Genomic DNA, 21,392 nt, shown 5'->3' with positions numbered 1-21,392 from the left:
CTGTAATCCTAGCTACTCAGGAGGCTGAGATCTGAGGATCGCGGTTCAAAGCCAGCCCGGGCAGGAGAGACCGTGAGACTCCTATCTCCAATAAAACCACCAGAAAGCTGGAAGTGGCGCTGTGGCTCAAGAGGTAGAGTGCTCGCCTCGAGCTGAAGAGCTGAGGGACAGCGCCCAGGCCCAGAGTTCAAGCCCCACTACCGACCAAAAAAAAAACAAACTTTATTATCATGAATTTTCTTGGCAGAATTACCCATTATGAACCTCAAGGAATCTGAAACCCCAGAAATCTGACCATCTCCTCTTGACCTGAGCCAGAGGTGCTCAGGCTGCTGGCTGGGAAGAAGGCACACAGGAACACAGGATGGTAATCCACACCCACGCCTCTCCTCTCTAGCAGGTGTCAGAGCTCAAGGAATTTAGTGCCTTTTAAATGCCAATGCCTCTGTGATAAATGAAATTTACTAATCCCTAAACAGTGACAGGAGAGAGGGTCTGACAGCTGGGTTTGCTGAGCGGACATGCACAGATATGTGACAGGGCTTTGCATATATTATCTCTCCTAATCAGGACAGCACCCCATCCTTAGTGATTATGGCTCCCATTTTATGGAGCAAGTGGAGGCTTAGAAAGGCTAGTTGGGTCCTGAGAGAGGATGGAGGGCAGAGGTAAATGAGAAAGGGAAGCAGCCCACCTCTCTTAGTTGTGGTTTATGTGCTGAAATGCTTTGGGCCTCAGTCTCCCTGTGGTCTGCTCTCTTCTCACCTTGCTCCCTATCTGACAGCGGGCTCCCTTCTCAGCTACTGTGGGCTGAATGTTTATGTTCTCTAAAATGCCCATGTTGAAATCCTACCCCCCCCCCACCCACACACACGGTGATAGTTATCGATGAGAGGTAATTAGGTCAAGAGGGTGAAACTCTCTTGGAAATAGGATTTTGGCCCTTAAAAAAGAGACCTCAGGGAGTCTTTACCCCTTTTCATCCTGTGGGGTGATACAGAGAAAGGGGCCACCTTGAACCAGAAAGTGGCCTCTCTCCAGCCAGAATCTGTCAGTGCCTTCATATTGAACTTCAGCCTTCAGACCTTGTTGCTAAGCCCTCCAGCCTGCTAGGACAGAACTTTTCTAAAGCTGCTTTGGGCCCCTGCTTTGTGTCTTCTGGCTGCCTCTGTTGTTTTGTTTGTTTTAGCAACAGCAAGTTGGCCTCAGCGCTGGTCCCCGCTGTGAAGGTGAACAGTGGAGTCACCTGCAGCCTCCTTCAGTCTGCCCACTCTCCTCTCCTTGGGGAAATGAGTGACTTTAGGAGTCCTGATGAGTTTATTTGGCTGAGACCCCCATTCCCACCCCCCCCAAGGAGGGGCTATGCTGGGAGACCTGGGCAGGGCAGCCCCTCTCAGCAGCCCTGGGGGACCTAGATTCAGTGAGGGGGGACATAGTCCTACCTCCAAAGGCCGGCCTCATGGTGAAGTCGTGATCATCCACTCTGAGGAGAGGCTGAGGTTTTCCTGCTCGGAGTTTGGTCACGTCAAGGCTCTTTTTGTACAAGTTACTGCAAAGACAAACAGAAATGCTTTCCCACTAGCCCACCAAGGTGTCGAGTGAGATTTGGGCAGATTGCTTCCTGTAGGTCCTACTGATCAGGCATCTTTTCTCCATCCTGCCACCTTCATATCTGGGAAGGGGAGTAGTGAGGGACCCCTTCCAATATTACACACATACCCCCAACACACAGACAGGCCCAAAACTGAGTCTCAGTTCCTTCCAGAACTTTCCATCATTCTACCCAGGAAGCTCTTAATTATCTTGCCAAAAGTTAGAGTGGGATGAAGCTGATTGGGTTGAGTACTGGGGGATTACGATTTGTTTTTCCCATGCATTGTTATCATATTGCATTGTGTGATCAATATTCTTTGAGACCATGCTTTAAAATGATGGTTTTATCCTAGCAGACCTAGTTTTTCTTTCGCCAGGTTGCTGGTCAGTCTCGCAGGGCTAACCCCTGTAGAGAGCCTCTGTCAGCAGAGCCGGTGAAGGTCAGGGCCACATGGGGAAACACAGTGCTCTGGGCACCCAGCCAGGAGGCCACATGGCGGCAGCCGGAGCTGGAGCCCAGAATGCAGGCCCTGCTTCCGCCCCTTCCTCTAAACTAGATGACACATTTTTTTTCTAGACCATTTTCTTTAGCACAACCCCACACAATCCTAAAGCAGTCAGAGCAAGATGTCCTAAAGGTACAGGCACCAGTGGCTCCTGGCCATAATCCTAGCTACTCAAGAGGCTGAGATCTGAGGATCCCAGTTCAAAGCCTGCCTGGGCAGGAAAGTTTGTGAGACTCTTATCTCCAGTTAACCACCAAAAGAACCAGAAATGGAGCCATGGATCAAATAATGGAGTGCTAACCTAGAGCAAACAAGCTCAGGGACAGTGCCTAGAGGCCCTAAGTTCAAGCCCAGGACTGGAATTAACAACAACAACAACAACAAAAAGATGTCCTAAAGAAATTGTCTACTGACAAGATTGTCATTAAGGAAAAGAAATGAGAAGGGAAAACAGGAGAGAAGGCACAGAGATGTGGTAATCCATAGCACCTTGTCTCTTTCTCTAACAATACTTACTGGTTCATGCCTGGTGCCTGACTTAACTCATATACAATTCATTGAATCTTCTTAAAGGGTTAGGACTGAGTTCACTAAGCACAGTGCTTAGCACTTAGTACTCAGTATAAGGCATCAGCATGACAGGACAAAGTGGTCAGCTCTAGAAGGAATTTAAAACAATTTCATTCTAGTCTGTTTGATCAGAATTCTCTGTAGACCAGAGGGCTTATCAAAAGTCCTATGACTGGCTGGAAATGTGGCTTAGTGGTAGAGTGCTTGCCTAGCATGCATGAAGCCCTGGGTTCGATTCCTCAGTACTACATAAAGAGAAAAGGCCAGAAGTGGCACTGTGGCTCAAGTGGTAGAATGCTAGCCTTGAGCAAAAGAAGCTCAGGGACAGTGCCCAGGCCCTGAGTTCAAACCCTAGGACTGGGGGGAAAAGTCCCACATCAAAAATATCAAAAAGTCCTGATACTGAGTCCTTATCCTGGATGAATCAGATCTATATGTCTGGGAGGGGTGCCAACATTGTCAGGATTTAAAAGTCTAGCTGATTTGCAAAGCTTAGAACCACTGTTCCAAACAGTGCCACATCTATGCTATCTCTTCATAATTATAAACTGGCTTTGTGCTTTGTTGGTCAAAACAATGATTGTCAAACTTAGCTACAGGACTGACTGTAATCACTTGGGAGGTGTGCAAACTACTGCTGGATTGGAAGGAGTGGTTTTGTTTTGGAGTCTCAGTGCAGAGAGTATATAAAGGGTCTGGTGAGTGGCTCCAAGGTGAAGCAGTGTTTGAGAATCATGAGGACCAGAACTTAACCAACACCTTGGCACCATCCCCAGAGCTGCCCAGATACATGTTGGCATGGACCTTTAGGTAGAAGAAGCAGGAGAATAATTGCAACATGGTAAAGTTTGCTCAGGCTCTCTATGATTTGATTTGTATCGAAGGGTTTTGTTTGTTTTTTATCTAAGCAAAGAGCTTTTCCTTTGTTTACTGTTCCTTTGTCATTATGCCTATTTTTACCTCTGTGTTCTGTTATGCTTCATTAGCTTTGGGACAAACAGATGTTTTTTCTGGTTAAGCAGTAACTTATTTCTTGTCTTGAGATCTTGGAAACATCTTCCAATAAAGTCTCTTAACTTTCACTCTGTACTTGCTCTGCCCAGATGATGTAATTAAGTGGACTCAAAGCTGTTCTGATGGATAAAGCAGCCACTAATCCCATGTGACTGTTTCAATTTTGGTTAAGTACAATTCATATTTAGTTTCTGCATTATACTAGCTACAGGTAAGTACACAAAGCCACTTGAGCTGTTGGCTACTGTTTTGAGTGGTACTGATGTAGAACAATAATGTTTTATTAGCCAGGTGCTGGTGGCTCACATCTATAATCCTAACTACTCTGGAGGCTGAGCTCTGAGAATCAAGGTTTGAAGTTAACTCAAGCTGAAAAATCTGTGAGACTCCTGTCTCCAGTTAACAAGCCAAAAGCAGGATCTGGAAGTGTGGCTCAAGTGGTAGAACACCAGCAGAATGAAAAAGCCAAGTGAGAGTACACGGCCCTGAGTTCAAGACCCAGTGCCAGCACACAAACATACATATGCAAAAAATGTTCTATTGGTAGTTTAGTGCTAATCTAAAGGTTGGCCAGTCCCTGCCCCATGGATTTCCATCAGCTGAGTCTCCCAGGAAACTTCCAGGCGCAATTTCCCAGGCCTAGTTTCCACCCCCCCCCCTCATTTTCTCAACTCTGATGAGAGGGTGAGGGTTCAGGCCAAGGCTATCTCCCTTCCTCTTCTTCCGGTTCCTTCCATCAACCTTGAGGAGGACAGCTTCCATGTGGAAAACTGTCACACATCTTGTGACTGTTCCCCAACTCTGGGATCTGACATATTCCTGTGGAGTAGCCATCCTGCATGATGCTGTCTGTCCTTCTCTGTCACTCCAGCCCTTACCACCACAGAAGGAGAAATAACAACAGACAAGGGACAGATAAGTAATGTAATATCAGTTGTGGGGGCTGGGTGCTGTCCCCCAGCTCTTCAGCTAGCGCTCTACCACTTGAACCACAGTGCCACTTCCAGCTTTTTTCTGCTTATGTGGTGCTGAGGAATTGAACCCAGGGCCTCATGCATGCAAGGCTAGCACTCTACCACTGAGCCAACTTCCCAGCCCCAGGAGGTGATTTTTTAAATGTCATTAAAAAAAATGAGAAATCAGGGCCTGGGAATGTGGCTTAATGGTAGAGTGCTTTGCCTAGCATGCATGAAGCCCTGGATTCAATTTCTCAGTACCACATAAGCAGAAAATGCCAGAAATGGTGCTGTGACTCAAGTAGTAGAGTGCTAGCCTTGGGCAAAAGAAGCTCAGGGACAGTGCCCGGTGCAAGCCCCAGTACTGGCAGAGACAGAGACAGAGACAGAGATAGAGACAGAGAGATAGAAAAAGACAGGGAGAGAGAAAACAGGGTAAAGAAATAGGAAGAGGGCTGGGAAGTTGGCTCAGCGGTAGAGTGCTTGCCTGGCATTCATGAGGCCCTAGGTTCCATTCTTCAGCACCACATAAGCAGAAAAAAGCCAGAAGTGGAGCTGTTGCTCAAGTGGTAGGGCATTAGCCTTGAGCTGAAGAGCTGAGGGACCATGTCCAGGCCAGAGTTCAGGCCCTACAACTGTCAAAAAAAAAAAAAAGAAGGAAGGAAAGAAAGAAAGAAAAAGAAAAGAAAGAAAGAAAAAGAAAAGAAAGAAAGAAAAATAGTGAGAGATGGGTTGGGAGGTACAGTGGTTAGATGGATAGCTGAGGAAATCTTTGAGGCCTGGAGGGAGAGAGCCAGGATGGTCTGAAGAAAGCTCACTCAGTGCGAACAGCATTCCAGGTATTCTTTCCTCCTTTAGAGTCACCTCCCTTGGTCCATGTAGTTTCTAGTTCACCCACTGTCTAGTCCTTTAACCGTGCTCCGGTCATCATCTTCCCTCTCTGCTAGGCCTCAGCATTCAGCTGCCTGACTGCTTAGGCATTTAAACCGAGCACATCCAGTTCACACTGTGATGGAAGTGACTTTGGCTGCAGGGTAAGGTATGTCAGATGAGACAGGGAAGGACTGAGCGGCAGGAGCACACAGGTCATGCAGAGCCTTGAAAGTCCTGTGAAGAATTCTGTCCTTATCCAAAGGCCAGGGGAAAGCGAGAAGACAAAGCAAGAAGTCATGATCAGATTTGCTTTTAGACAAGCCCATCACTAAGACATCAAGAAGGAAAATATAAACCAGGACCAATGGCGCATGCGTGTAATCCTAGCTACTTAGGAAATTGAGATCTGGGGATCACAATGTGAAGGACAGGAGAGACCCTTATCTCCAATTCAGTCACCAAAAAAAGCCAAAAGTAAAGCTGTGGCTTAAGTGTTAGTTTTGAGTGAAAAAGCTCAAGGATAGTGTCCAGGCCCTGAGTTCAAGCCCCAGTACTGGCACAGGAAAAAAAAAAGGAAATCCTAATTGATCTTTGTTCTTTAGAGCTGGGCCTGGGTCTCAGGTCCAGGCCCATTGAGCATATCCATAGTTACAGCCCGATGCTTCCAAAAGACTCCCCAGCCTCTTGGACTAAGGTTCATTTATTAGCTGCAATAGTGTGAGAGGTCATGACCAGACACCCCAGCAATGACGTCAGGGGTGGCAGATGAAGGGCTCAGCCAAGGGCTTAGCAGATCATAGACATTAAATTGTGAGTGCAGCCGGCTCACTGCCCCTTGGCCTCCCAGGGGCCAAATCCCTCCTGTTAGCACAGTTTCCACTTCTATTTAGGGGAGGATTAGGAACCGGAAGTCCCAGAATGCACCACCCCAACAGGAGAGAGGACATTTAAATCCTGCTACCATTGAGGGCTCGAAGTATTTTTAAGGGGCTGATTGTTTGATCCTGAGCCTTGGGGAAGTGGTCCTTTCACAGGCTTTGGTTGGACCCTCAGAGCCTGACCCCTCAGGCCACAGCAGGCTGCCAAAACTTCCAGGTGAACTTAAACTGCCCTCTATTTTTTTTTCCAAGGAGGAAAAGTGATCGCCATGCCAGCAGAAGCAGGGCTAGAGTCACTGAGCTGTGATTTATTTAGCAATAACAGCAAGAACATCATTCACCCTGCTGGGCACAGGCCCGGAGCTGAACACTTCAGACATCCCCCACCCCGTCGTTAGCTGAGGAAAGTGAGGATTAGAAAGATTAGGAAACATAGCCACAGTCCAGAACACAGCAGAATTGCTCCAAAGTTGGCCTTCCTAGCCTCTCAACTCCTTTTCCACCCCCAGCCACGGGTAAGGGACATTGTGTAGCAGATGGGTGAAGCTGCTCCTGGGTCCAGTGAAACAGCTCGAGGCAGGTGGCCAAGAATGGAGTGTTCCAGAGGTGACAGATAGGCCAAAAAGCAGGAGAGCCAGAACTCCAGGGGAAGCCTCTATGGGCCAGAAGAAAAGCAGTCACATGATCAGGAGATTGATTGAGGCCACAGGCAGGGAGGAGGGGGATAAAGTAGGAAGGCTGAGAGGCAGGAAGGCAAGGACCAGGAATAAGCGAGAGGCATAATGGGGAATACTTGGATCCAAAAACCAGAAGCAGTTCTTGAAAAAGCAGGTGATGGGCAGAATAATTGTTTTATGTAACTGTATTGGCCAGGAGAATGCAGGGAAGGCTGGCAGGTGAGGGTGATTATGGGCAGGGGAGTGGAGGGGAGGGAAGAGTATAAACTCAAATGGGCGGCATGTGTGCAGTGTGATTGTGTATGCGCAGCACTCTAGATGTGCTCTGTAACACTGTGAGGAGAAAAGAGATCATTTTCTTCTTGTTTATTAGTGTGGTGTAACTCCTGTGTAATGAAAGTACATTTGAAAACTAGAAAGTGTCAGCTTTAACCAGGCACTAGTGGCTCACACCTGCAATTCTAGCTACTTAAGAGAGATCTGAGGATCCTGGTTCAAAGCCAGCCCAGTCTGTAGGACTCTCATCTCCAATAAACTACTTAGAAAAAGCCAGAAGTAGTGCTGTGGCTCAACTGGTACAGCACTTGCCTTGAGCTGAAGAGCTGAAGGACAGTGCTCAAGCCCAGAGGTCAAGCCCCGTGACCGACAAAGAAAGAAAAGAAAAGAAAACATCAGCTGTTGGACTGAAATTTTCTACAGGGAAATGTAACTGTCTGTAATTATCTGACCACAGGTATATCCTGGAAGATAGAAAAGCACAACATCCTGATCTTTTTCTCCTCAATAATTATTTTCCATATTTTGAATGTATGTGTGTTCATCTCTTGGGATGACTTTCAAGAAATTGTCCTCCCTCTAATTGTCATTTTCCAGCTGTCCCCATGCTCACTGAAGTTGTCTGGAAGTGAGACTCTGGGTCTTTTGAGAAGTGATAGATGCCAGGCAGTCCAGGCTGCTGAGTGGGAGCCCCTGAGGACCCCTCAAGGGTTTTCCTGAACTTTCAGGTGGTGATTTTCCTCTAGCCTTAGTTAGGAACCTACATTCCAGCCCACCAGCTCTGTAACTTCACTCCTGCCGGGAGCTACTGTTTATTCATCTGTAAAATAAGCCCTTCTGGGAAATTTCCAGGCATGTGCTCTGAGAGATAAGAATCCCACTGCTGATGCCAAAACATGGCATCGTCTGTCTCCCTCTTCTGGACTACCCATGCCTATTTGCATCATGAAGGTTCTACAAGTTCTGCTATAAAGATATATTACAAATGACTGAATTGCATCCATTACAAATGACTGAAACAGGAATCTCCCACTCTCCTTTGACCTTAGGCCTCTTCGCCTTCTATTTACTTTTCCCAAAGTTAGACTCAGAGGAGCTGGTAGATGATAGCCTTCGGGTCCCCTCCAGGTCACATCTATGATGTTGGGCACCTAGCCAAGCTAAGTTCTCCAGGGGATTGCCTCTTCCCATCTTCTGGAGGATTCTACTCTGTGCTTTTTGACTGAGCACAATGAGGTCTCAGAGACCATTTTCATTTCCCAGAAAAACAGTTCCCCCTGCAGTACCAGAGATTTTAACTCTCATTTATCTTTATTTTAACTCTCATTTATCTCATTTTCTAAAGATAAGGTAGCAAGCAAGCCTCAATGTATGTTTATAATGCACATGTATATTTATGTATATTTATATTCTATACATATCACTTGTAAGTAAATATACCTATGTTAGAGGTACAGGTTCTAGAAAACATTGCTGAAAGCATTGTATGATTCAAAAATTGTTTAGAAATTCAAAACAGGTGGCTCATGCCTGTTATCCTAGTACTCAGGAGGCTGAGATCTAGAGGATCCAGGTACAAAGCAGAAAACTGTGGGACTCAGTATCCAAAATAAGTAGCAAAAAATAGGATCAGAATTGTGCCTCAGACAATAGAGCACCAACTTCAAGCAAACTATATTAGCACAAACTATATTGGCCCTGAGTTCAAGCCCCAGTACAACCAATTTAAAAAAAAAAGCCAGAAGACCTCAGCCTGGAAAAATCATGTTTTGTATATCAGTTCCAAACCAGCTTCCTGATGAACTGAGATTTGTAATGTGATGGTTTTGAATGCAAATTCTAAGCACAACTTTACGGGAAATGTCACCATTACCCCATGAAATGGACTTCATTATTGTTCAAACATAAATTCCTGAAAATCTGGTAAACTTCAAAACACTTTCCCTAAGATTCAAAACAGTAAAATAAAGCCTAATAATCATTATAAAGTTCTTCCCTGGCAATAGCTAAAACCACTGTCAATTATGTTACTTTTGTTTCCCTTTTTTGATGCTAGGGATCGGACTCAGGTCCTCTACTAGTGAGCTAATCACAGCTCAACTTTTGTGTTAATAGTTCAGGCTAAATTCCTATATCAGAGTTACTCTTGCCTCCAAATCCTTAAAGATAGATAGTTCTGTAGTTGTCCTCTCTAGTCCCTTCCTGGGACCTGATCCTGAGAAATACAGCAATGGTTACCCAAAGAGACTTCCATTAGTTGCCAAAATGCTTTGGCTGAACACAGGCATCCAAATGAAAGGCACATCTTCATCCAGCCTTGCTCTCCCTGCTCTGATGCATTGCTTGTACTGGGGTCCTCAGTCTCAAGCTAGGAAACGGGCTCTGAAGCCAGGTGCTGGTAGCTCATGCCTGTTCTCAGGAGACTAAAATCTGATGGTCACAGTGTAAAGCCAGCCTGGACAGGAAAATCAATGAGACCCTTTTCACCAATGAACCACAGAAAACCTAGAAGTGGAGCTGTGCAAAAGTGATAAATCACCAGCCTTGAGCAAAAAAAAAAAAACTAAGGGACAGCATACAGGCCCCAAGTTTGATCCCCAGTACCAGCACAAAAAAGGGGAAGATTCTTTGTGGGACATTTAAAGTACCCTGACCTTCTTGGGGGAGCCCACTGAGCCAAAGGAGTGGTCTCTCTCCCCTCTCACCACCACCTACCTGGGCTTGGACACTTCCAGCTGTCCTGTCCATCTCTTCTTCCTGGGCTTCCTGCTCTCCACAAGAAGCATCAGGCAAAACAGGAACAAAACGATCCGTGTAGAATAAGGCATGTTGTGAATGTCTAAGCTGCAACAGGCAGCTTCACAGTAGCCTTTTGCGGGGCCAATGCCCCCTGGCTTACGCATTGATTCAGCCCTCGGCCTCCTGCCGGTGCTCCTTGCAGGTGCTGTGTGGACTTGGCTGGCAAGGCTGATTTCCCCACTTAACTGCTTGGTACCGATGCCGGTCCCACCCCACACTCTCCCCCCCACCAGCCTGACCCAAGCACCGGGCTTTGCCTTCCCCCGTGCTTAGACACTCGCCATTAGTCAAGAAGTTTGCCCTCCTGGGGAACTCTGCTTCCGCTGAACCCTAGAACAGCTTTGGCTAAAACCGTTATATAAAAAAATTAAATCTCCTGAACATGCCAGCTTTTTTGCCGAGATCATTAATCCATGTCCTGGCTGCATAAAACCAGCCTGTCACACCGGCCTGGAGTCAGCTTGGATTCCGAGTGGATTTGAGCTTGGAGAGGGGTGTGTGGATGTGTTCAGGAGCTGCTGGGAAAATAACCTATTTTCAGAGGGTTGCTTTATCTCTTGACCTAAGAGAATATGCTGGCCTTGTCACTGGGGCTACCGGCTTTCCCCTCAAGTTATATACCTTTGTTTTTGGTTGTTAGATACGAAATCATACAAAACATCTTAATTTTGAAGGGTCATATAAACCAAAGTAGAATTCATTCTTATGTAAGTTCTTTTTTCTATCATGAGCATTTTTCATCTTTGACCTTGAAATATATGAAGTCAAACATCAGAAATTAGGCTTGATTCTTATCCTGGGATACAGGATTATACACATCAGAAGTACAAAGATACATGTGGCTATTATGTTCAACAGAATTCAGTATGTCCAGAAAGTACTTTTTTTTTTCTTGCTGTATCCTAGCATTGGAAAAACAAAACAAAACATGGAGTCAGGATTGGAAGTCAGGAGTGAGAGCCAGCAGGGAAACAGAACTGGGGTTTTATTATAGAGGGAAGAAAAAAAAAAAGCAGCAAAGGAGGATGATATAATCCATTCTGTGTGTGTGTGTGTGTGTGTGTGTATAAGAGAGAGAGAGAGAGGCAGAGACAGAGACAGAGACAGAAGAGAGAGACAAGAGACAGAGACAACCGGAGCTTGAACTCAGGGCCTTGCACGCTTGCTTAGTTTTTTTTTTCTCTTTCAAGGCTAGCACTTTACCACTTGAACCATAGCTCCACTTTAGCTTTTTGCTAGTTAATTAGAGAGAAGAGTCTCAGGGGATTTTCCTGCCTGTGCTGACTTTAAACCTCAATCCTCAGATTTCAGCCTCTTGAGTAGCTACCAGCACCCAGCTTTAATTTTAGAAAATTTGAATCTTCTCCTGAAGAAACTTCAGAGCCAGTAGCAGTCAGTCCTGTTCCCTTTCCTGCAGCAATGATCATTCTGTCTTTGGATTTGCCTGTTGTGGGCGTTGTATAGGGCTGACATCACACACGCTTCCTTGGTATCTGGCTTCACTCAGGCCAGTCTTGGCTGTAGGATGTTTCATCCCTCAGTTCCTTTTATGGGGACCATTCAATAGATACAGTGAGCTGTTTATCCATTCATTAGTTGGTCATCTGGGCTTCCACCTTTTGCCTTCTAACAAATTTCTGCCATGAATATTCAGGTACAAGTTTGTGTGTCATCATACTTTTGTTTCTTTTGGACACACAGGTGACAGGGGATTGCTGGGTCCTAATGTAAAACTTCAATTTCACCTTTAGAGGAACTGCCAAACTGTTTTTAAAGACAGCTGTATCATTTTACTTTCTCACCAGAAATGGGGAAGAGCTCCAGTTTCTCCATATATTTGCCAAATTCTTGTTATCTGGCCGAATTCATTCTAGCTGTTCTTGTGTGAGTTGGTATCTCAGCATGGCTAATGTTGAAATCCCCCCCCCCCATGCATTCGTTGGTCATTTGTATGTCCTTTATAGACTATTGATTCAGTTGCTGTTGTAAATTTGTGTGTGTGTGTGTGTGCACCATGTTTCTCTTTTTTACTGATAATATAAATACTATTTAGATATTTTTTCTCCCTCCCCTCCCCCCCTTCCCATCCCAGTATTGGGGCTTGAACTTGGGGCCTCTCATTCTCAGCTTTTTTTCTCACAGTTGGCACTCTGTCTCTTGAATCATCCCTCTATTTCTGACTTTTGGCTAGCTAATTGGAGATGAGTCTCTTGGATTTGTCTTCCCAGGCTGATTCCAAACCTATATCCTCAGATCTCAGCCTCCTGAATAACTAGGATTACAGGTATGAGCCACTGGTGTTCTGATTGTTTAGATATCAATACAAGTTCCCTATATTCTCATTCTGTGTTGTATTTTTTTTTTATTGTGAAAATACCGTAGAGGGGTTACATGAGCAAGGTAATGAGTACATTTCTTACCAAGAATTGTTGTCTCCTCGTTTGTTTCCCCTTACCATCCCTGCCCTCCCCTCCCCCACCCCACTCCCCCACTCCTCCAAAGTTCTGTGTTGTATTTTCATTTTGGTAGTATCTTTAAAACATATGGGGGGGAGGGGGGAGGCTGGGAAGGGATGTGAAGGGTAAACAAAGGAGGAGGCTGCAATGCTTGGTAAGAAATGTACGCATTATCCTGCCCATGTAATTGTAACCCCTCTGTACAGTATGTTCACAAATAAAATAAAATAAATAAAAAACATAGAGGTTTTTTTTTTTTTTTTGTATTTTTAACTAGTCCTGGACCTTGAACTCAGGTCCTGAGCTCTGTCCTTGAGCCTCTCTGTGCCCAAGGCTAGCACTCTACCTCTTGAACCACAACAGCACTTCCAGGAGAACGCAGGTTTTTATTTTGATTAAACCTTTTTCTTTGGTTCTTTGTGCTTCTGATCTTGGATCTAAGAAACCACTACCTAGCCCAATGTAACACAAATTTTGTTTGCTGGTTTCATATTTTTCACTTTGTTGTTATTGGTGGTGGTGGTGGTTGTGGTGCTTGAACACAAGGCCTGGGTGCTGTCCTTTAGCTTTTGTGCTGAAGGACAGTGCTCTACCACCTAAGCCACAGCTCCATTTCTAGTTTAATTGAAGCATCTTATGGACTTTCCTGCCTAGGTTGGCTTTGAACTCAGATCCCAGCCTCCTGAGTAGCTAGGATTACAGGCATGAGCCACCAGTGCCCAGCAGCTTTTATTTTTACTTATTTATTTTGGGTCCGGTTGTGGGCCTGACCTCTGGGCCTGGGTGATGTCCCTCAGCTCTTCACCTCAAGGCTAGCGCTCTACCACTTGAGCCACAGCACCACTTCTGGCTTTTTTTTTTTCATGCTTATGTGGTGCTGAGGAATCAACCCAGGGCCTCATGCATGCAAGGCAAGCACTCTACCACTGAGCCACCTTCCCAGCCCCCCAACTTTTTTTTTTTAAAGACAGGTTCTCACCTCATAGCCCAGACTAGCCTTGAGCTCATGACCATTCCTGTCTCCACTACTTCAGTGCTAGGATTAATAGGTATCTGCAACTAGTATGAGCTCTCAGTCTTTCATCTGAGTTAATTTTTGTCTGTGGCATGAGATTATGAATGGCAACCCTGCCTCAAGCTCAGAGCTAAGGGAAGGCCCCAGCATTGCTGAAGTCAGATCATGCCAGCAAGCTAGGCAGTCCTCTGGTCACACAGCAGCATGCCCTTTAATTAGGGTTTAGGTTGGTTGAGTTAACAACCAGAGAGGCAGAATAGGATATTTATTGGAGATGACTGGCTACAGTATAATGGATTAAGACTGGAGCCCTAGTAAGAGATCATCTCACTAATTTAGAGGAGATGGAAGCTAAGGAAGGCAGTGGTGGTGAGCATGGAGATAAGATTAAAGATAGGGAAAAAATGAGAAAGGTGCTAAGATTGGATGGCAAATAATAAAACCCTTGCTTAATAACAAAGGATGAATACAGTCATTGGTTTTATTGAACAGCTCAAACTAGTGCTAAAGGCACCTGTTCTAGAAGCAGGGCCTCTAGAATGGCTGAGCCATTCACAGCCTCCCACGAGGGCTTCGATGGTACCTGTGTTCATGTACACACTATTCTTGGTTGGCTGAAGTCAATTCACTAAATGCATTCACTTTATGCATACTTACTTGCAAATAACAAATAGGCTCTTCATCCCAGGTTTGTGCTCAAGTAGGTGCAAATTTGTAAGGTTTTTTTTGTTATTGATTCTAGGCTATAAAAATGGGTAGTCTTGAGTCGAGTGCCACGGCTCACACCTATAATCGTAAACTACTCAGGAGGCTGAGATCTGAGGATCAAAGTTGGAAACAAGCCTGGGCAAACAAATCTAGAAGTTTATTTCTAGTTAACCAACAAAATTCCAGAAGGGGAGGTATTTAATGCCAGCCTTGTGCAAACAGCCAAGCAAGTCCATGAGGTATGAGTTCAAGGCCCAGTACCAGCATAAAATGTAAAAAAGGCAGTTTCAAGATACAAGGATGTTTCTTCCTAAACTCAAAATAACAGAGTTCTTATTCTCCTGAAGTAGGAAATTTTATATTTCCATAGTCAAAAAAATACATTTTTTAAGTTTGAAAAAGTAGTTGAGAATCTTGATGAAATTTATTTATTTCAGTAGAATAAAAACAATAAGCAGCATGGAAATGTAAAGTGCTACATAAAAGCCCACATTACATAAAATGTGAAAGATTCCTTGGCTTAAACAGTTACAAGTAAAACAGACATTTTTTTTTTTAAAGCATGCTATTTTAACTACCTTGATTTATAATCATGTGCCATGTTGGTCAAAGAAAAGGCCACAAATTGCCAAAATCTGAGAATGAGGGAAATTGGAGTCCTAAGATTTTGACCTACAGATTATACAGTTTAGGTTTATGCTGGAATTAAAAATTTAAAGTGGGACTTTAAAAACAATAGGTTTCTGAAGAAGCCTATTGGTGGGCTCACAAGCCCCACAATAAGGGAGTTTTGAGGGAGTATATGTGCCACTACCAGATGTGTGTATTTGCTACTAGGAAATCCCACCACAAATTAGCAAGCAGCCAATTATTTGACAGGGAAGGGAAGAGAAGAGAAGCCAATGAGGTGAAGGCAGGTTTTACACAGTGTTCAGCTTTAAAAGTACAGGTTTGCCCCATGGAAGCATGCACCAGGGTCGCAGAGCTCCGAGGCTGCCTCAAATCTGAGAGGAGCAAATAGGACTGTTATAGCACATGATTTAGCTTGGCACAGGGTGAGAGCGTGGGTACTTTTTTCCTAGGTGGTAACGCTACTTGATCTTCTAAACTGAGTCGATGACTTGTTACTAAGAGACCACTGACCTGACATTGTTCATGTTGTGTTATAAACCAGGTCTTCAAGATGTATCTTCTCATGGCAATCGAAATTATAAAAGGATAACTTATATCTGTCCTGACCTGAGGGCTTCATGAAGTCCTTAGGCATTTTAATCTTTCCTGACTTCAGCTATAGACATAATCTATGAACAACTTTAAAAGCTATTAAATTAGCGTTATATCTATTATTTATTTGTCAGTTGTGGGGCTTCAACTCAGGGTATGGGCACTGTCCCTGAGCTCTTTTGCTTAAAGCTAGTGCTCTACCACTCCGAGCCACAACTCCACTTCCAGGTGTTTGAGTGGTTAATTGAAGATAAGAGGGACTTTTCTGCCCCTGTTGGCTTCAAACCACGATCTTCAGATCTCCACCTTCTGAGTAGCTAGGATTAGAGGCGGGAGCCACTGGAGCCCAGTGTTGTACAATATATTTTTATTTTAGATGCAGACATAATGGAAAACTGGCTATGAAAACAGAAATTATGTCTTGTGGTTAGTAGGTTCGAAATTCTAGTCTCATAACAAGAATAAAAGTTAAATTTGTCTTTAAAACGATTTTATGTAGTCTTTTGTATCCTGCCCATAATTCAGTTAAAATCACATAAGGACTTTATGAATACCCTATCCCAAATGGGATAATTTTCATGGATGAGAGCTTAAATATTATTTATATTGCTTGTGGTGTCAAAATGAAACAAAAAAATCTTAAGTGTACTTTTAGAGGCTAACCTAAAAGCCTGCATCTGAAAATTCAGTCTTCACGACAGGGCCTCCATGCCACTAGGGAGCATGATGCAGTCTTCTGTGGGCAGTGCTGCAGCAGCATTGTGACAACACGTTTATCTATTAGCATCTGGGCAGCTGGCTAGCACTAAACAACATACAGACTCTTTTCACTGGACATCTTTCTTGGGCTTTGATTGGAATAATTCTAAGTAAAGATTTCCTACCTTCTATTACTGCTATTACCGGGGCCCTGAGTTTTTCTATTAAAATGGTATGTGAAATATTTCAAATTATGCATATTCCTGGGATAATTAAAATTTATAGCAATTACAAAGCTAGGTATAATAATACATTTCAAAATATATACAACTCAGAGCAGGACAAATATTCAAATTTATGATCCGCTCACTTCTCTGAAAGAAAATGAAGCAATTTCCTAGCTTGAACCCTTCCTTCCTTAAGAAAAAGGGCTATGGAGAACTGAGTTCTTTTTCTTCCTTCCCTTTTCTTCCTCCTTTCTTTTTGTAAAATCTGTATATATATATATATATATATATATATATCAGAGGGGGTAATAACAGCATATCAAAGTGGTTGCAAAGTACTTCCTCTTCAAGTAACATCCAGTAACAAAGATGTAACAAAGATGCAACAAAGATGCTCCAAGTGTTTGAAAAAAGTTATTTCACTGGAGAATATTTAAAACGCAAACAAAGTCACAGAATGGGCAACCCTAGTATTTCTCTTACAATGACACTGAAGGAAGCTACTTGAGTTCTGGTCTCCCTTTTCAATTCTTCTTTCCCTGCCTCATTCTACAGTAGAAAGAGTACTCTCTAAATGATACTGAGCAACTAGATAATACTCATGGGAATTTAAAACACCATCCTTTATCTGAAAAATTCAAAGGGCTACACAGAAAAGTATGGCAAATTTACAGAAAAAGAAGTTGAGCTGGAGAGACAGTAATAAATTCTTTGTCTGTGAAGCAGGTGAAATAATGAGACCATGAACTCTGGCTTCTGATCTCTTACTGAACAGCAGATATTGCTGGACACAGCCTGAATGTCTGGCTATACTTACATTGAATTTATAAGGATCAAAAAAAAAAAAAAGGAATGAAGGATAAATACAAAATAATCTTTTTTAAACAATTCTTAGATTATACCCAATACAGAATGTTTAATGAAGCAGTTGAGTCACAACTCTTGAAGTCAGAAAGCAGTATTATAACTCAAAGTCAAATATGTACTCATTGGCTAGATATATTCGTCGGAATATTAGAGCTGCCAATGCCAAAGTCAGGATGACAATCAGTACAGCTGACCCGCCATGATCGGTGTGGTTGTCTCTTGGCTGCTGGGCCTGGATTATGTCAGGTGAAGTGGATGACCTTCTTTGACTCTGCTGCTGGGCCCGGCGCTGCCGAGGGCTCATGGAGGTATTCTTAGCCACAGGTTGGGTAGGTTGTTGAAAGGATGCCACAGACGAGTTCTGGACTCCAAACTACAGAATTTTGAGACATTTAGTTTGAACATAGCAAAGAAAACTGTATATGTACTAGTTATCTGTCCAAAAATACAGAGAATCTTGGAGTACTAAACATGACCAAAGGCAAAACTACCAAAACTAACATGAATACTGACTGGTAGGTGAGTGTACGGAACAAGTCAGCATCACAAGTGGCTCCCTCAGCCCACAGGCAGAGGAGCAGCTTGCCAGCAGCAAGGTAGACCGGCACAAGTTCACCTTGTCCCCTCTGGGGCTTTCCATGCCCTCAGATGCAGCTCTGCCAAGTATCTGGGAGCTCCCCTACTTTTAGCAACCCAAAGTAGCAATTTGGTTTCCACTTTCAATTTGTCAATGACCCATTTTAAATGAAAAAAAAAAAGCACCTCTGTGTCATGTGCCTTTCATGAATCAAGTTTCTTCCAGTATTATCTCATTCTAGCAGCCTGCTTCCACCAGTGATGACAGAACACAGGCAGTGATCCCAACCTGTAAATTCTTCATAGCAATACAGTCATACCCTTTCACATTATTCCTGACAGAGGAACTGAGCACAAGTCCAGAAGTACCTTTTCTTTAGTATTGGATACTTTATGTTGTCAAGAGGTCCCTGGATAGAAGTGAGAAAATGTGGAGGAGTCAGCGTATGTTCTACTTGGGCCCACGCCTGCCCCTACAGAGCACTGGGTGACAACTGTGGCCCAGCCAGTCACTGCATAACCACAGTGTGACACCGAGGCCTTCAATATTTTCACTTTGGTTGACAGATAAGGAAAATGACTGCATAGTATAACATAAGAGTTCCATTTTATTTATACAGATACTTTAATCCTACCTCTAACAACTCAGTGACCTTTATTTCTTCTATTGAAAGCAATTTATACACTGGTTATAGATTGTTGTCTGTACATATTATTTCAAACAAAATTAAAATTTCTATTTTGTTCAGAATAATATAAAGTAAATATAAAACATTTCAATACTTTCATAAAAACTTTAAATATTTAGAAGGAAAAGAAGAATCAAATAATACAATTAAAATACTTTTTTTTTTTAGTTTTGTCGGTCATGGGGCTTGAACTTTGGGCCTGGGAGCTGTCCCTGTCCTCTTCAGCTCAAGGCTAGCACTCTACCACTTGAGCCACAGCGCCACTTCCGATTTTCTAGTGGTTTTATTGGAGATAAGAGTCTCACGGAGTTTCCTGCCTGGGCTGGCTTTGAACTGTGATCCTCAGATCTCAGCCTCCTGAGTAGCTAGAATTACAGGCGTAAGCCACCGGCACCCGGCCAAATACTTTTTTAAAAGGTAAAGGGATAGGTTTTGGCCAACAACAGATTTAAACAGGGAAAAAATTGCAGATTTTCCATTTTCAATCTATTGTTCACTTCAACTTTAAAAGGTTTTAGCTGCACATGGTGTCCCATGCCAAAACTGAGCACTTGGGAGGTAAGAAGAGTTCAAGACCAGTTTCAGCTCTATAGCTGATAGCCACCCTGTCTTTAAAAAAGCATACCAAAAAAAAAAGGTCTAGGGGCTGGGAAGGTGGCTCAGTGGTAGAGCGTTTGCCTTGCATGTATGAGGCCCTGGGTTCGATTTCTCAGCACCACCTAAGCAAAAAGAAAAAAGTCAGAAGTGGCACTGTGGCTCAAGCGGTAGAGCACTAGCCTTGAGGTGAAGAGCTGAGGGACAGCGCCCAGGCCCAGAGTTCAGGCCCCACGACCAGACCCCCCCCAAAAAAAACAAAAGGTCTATGTAGGGTACCTGTGGCTCACATCTGTAATCCTAGCTACTCAGGAGGCTGAGATCTGAGGATCGAGGTTCGAAGCCAGCCTGGGCAGGAAAGTGTGGGAAATTCTTATCTCCAATTAATCACAGAAAAAGCCAGACATGACACTGTAGCTCAAGTGGTAGTGTTAGCCTTGAGCAAAAGAAGCCCAGGGATAGCACCCAAGCCTAGAATTCAAGCCCCAAGACTGGCTTAAAAAAAAAATCTGTAGCTCAGTGGTAGAGCATTTGCTTAGCATGCACAAGACCCTAGACCCTAGTTTCAACACCAGCACAGGAAAGAAAAACCCAAAGATTATCTCTCTCTCTCTCTATCATGTATAGTGATCCATAATGCAAAGATAGAAAAGGAACTACTGATGCTTGAGTTAAAAATTGAAGCTAGTGCTGCTAATGAACTGAATTACATGAATTTGAATCTCTATCGTCCAAGACTCCAAGAAGCAACCTGCTCCCTGAAGAATGCACAAAGCTCAGGGGTTTACGGGATCCTCTGTCATCACCTGTGTCGCAGCGAATGAACAAATACTCAATGACTGAACCAAGTTATGGCAGCCCATCAAGCAATCAGTCCCCATTCTCCTGACTACTCAGCCATGAACAGAAAAGCATTCAATAAACCAACCAAGGTTTAAAAGGAGCCAGTTCTTAAGGACTATGAAAATCATGATAATATTGATCCAGAATTCAGCACAAAAATGGTTCAGACTGCAGCCTTTGTTTATTCATCTTATCTAGCAGGAGACATCCTCCCATAACCTGACCAAAGCAGGGAGCCTGTATCATCACCAGGCTGGCTTTGCCACTAAGTACATGTGACCCTAAGCAACTTATTTAACCTAAGTCTCAGCTCCCTCATCTGTACAGTGAGGGAGGATAATATCCAATTTGCCTGTTGTAAGGATTAAACTGACATAAGGATATAAAGTGCTTAAAATAAAAATTACTTGTTATATGTTAATTATTACTAATGCTGTTATGAATTCACTTGGCAGTTTTTTGGTCCTTTATTGTATGATTAATATATTTAGAAAAACAGTCCTTAAAATACTGACTTAAAACAATCAATACAATGGTAATGTATGCCTACAATTCTAGCCCTTAGAAGGCTGAAACAAGAGGATCAAGAATTCAAGGTCAGGGCTGGGAAGGTGGCTCAGTGGAAGAGCGCTTACCTCGCATGCATGAGGCCCTAGGTTTGATTCCTCAGCACCACATAAACAGAAAAAGCCAGAAGTGGTGCTGTGGCTCAAGTAGTAGAGCACTAGCCTTGAGCTCAAGAGCTGAGGGTCAGTGCTCAGGCCTAGACTTCAAGCCCACAACTGACAAAGTAAAAAAAAAAAAAAGAGTTCAAGGTCAGCCTGGGCAAATAGACTTTGTCTCAAAAAAAAAACACCTTAGAATAGCTGGGCACTGGTAGCTCACACCTGTAATCCTAGCTACTCAGGAGGCTGAGGTCTGAGGATCCTGGTTCAAAACCAGCCGGGGCATGAAACTCTTAATCTCCAATAAACTACTTACAAAAAGCCAGAAGTGGTAGTCTATGTAGCTCAAGTATGTGTAAAAGTAATATAAATTCTACTACTTCCATAGTAGTTACATTATATAGTCACACCGAGAAAGTAGTAGAGCCCAAGTAGTAGTAGTAGTCTTGAACAGAAAGAGGCTCATGGACAGAGCCCAGGCCTGGCCAAAAAAAAAAACACACACACACACACAAGAACCAAAATAGGATTCCTAAGCACCATGTGGTGGTAGGGATTGAATCCAGGCCATTGAATAAACAGATAAATAGGTAAAATATTAGCTACAGATGTTTTCTTTTTTTTTTTTAGTCCGGTCGTGGGGCCTGAACTCTGGGCCTGGACATTGTCCCTCAGCTCTTCAGCTCA

At 43.6% G+C, this 21,392-nt stretch overlaps 2 protein-coding genes across 3 annotated transcripts in view; both read right to left on the bottom strand.

Annotated features, from left to right (window-relative positions):
• Gabrr2 (gamma-aminobutyric acid (GABA) A receptor, rho 2) overlaps window positions 1-10,300 on the bottom strand; it is a 29,124-nt gene extending 18,824 nt beyond the window's left edge. The window contains exons 1-2 of the mRNA XM_013016648.1: window positions 10,059-10,300; window positions 1,443-1,549 (exon numbers count right to left, since the gene is read on the bottom strand). Of these exons, the coding sequence (XP_012872102.1) occupies window positions 1,443-1,549; window positions 10,059-10,246 (295 nt within the window). The 5' untranslated portion in view covers window positions 10,247-10,300. The remainder of the gene's footprint in view (window positions 1-1,442; window positions 1,550-10,058) is intronic.
• Window positions 10,301-15,895: 5,595 nt separating this feature from the next.
• Window positions 15,896-21,392, bottom strand: part of Ube2j1 (ubiquitin-conjugating enzyme E2, J1) — a 31,216-nt gene continuing 25,719 nt past the window's right edge. Inside the window, exons 8-9 of one of the 2 annotated variants that reach the window (XM_013016709.1) lie at window positions 18,284-18,324; window positions 17,558-17,711 (exon numbers count right to left, since the gene is read on the bottom strand). In XM_013016709.1, coding sequence (XP_012872163.1) covers window positions 17,639-17,711; window positions 18,284-18,324 — 114 coding nt within the window. In that variant the 3' untranslated portion in view covers window positions 17,558-17,638. Of the gene's footprint in view, window positions 17,712-18,283; window positions 18,325-21,392 lie in introns of both variants that reach the window. The other variant, XM_013016707.1, reaches the window with a different exon arrangement.

The sequence above is a fragment of the Dipodomys ordii genome, unplaced genomic scaffold, assembly GCF_000151885.1.
Source record: "Dipodomys ordii isolate 6190 unplaced genomic scaffold, Dord_2.0 Scaffold32, whole genome shotgun sequence".
NCBI lineage: Eukaryota > Metazoa > Chordata > Mammalia > Rodentia > Heteromyidae > Dipodomys > Dipodomys ordii.
Note: the sequence above shows the minus strand (reverse complement) of the source record. Positions and strands in the feature narration are given on the sequence as shown.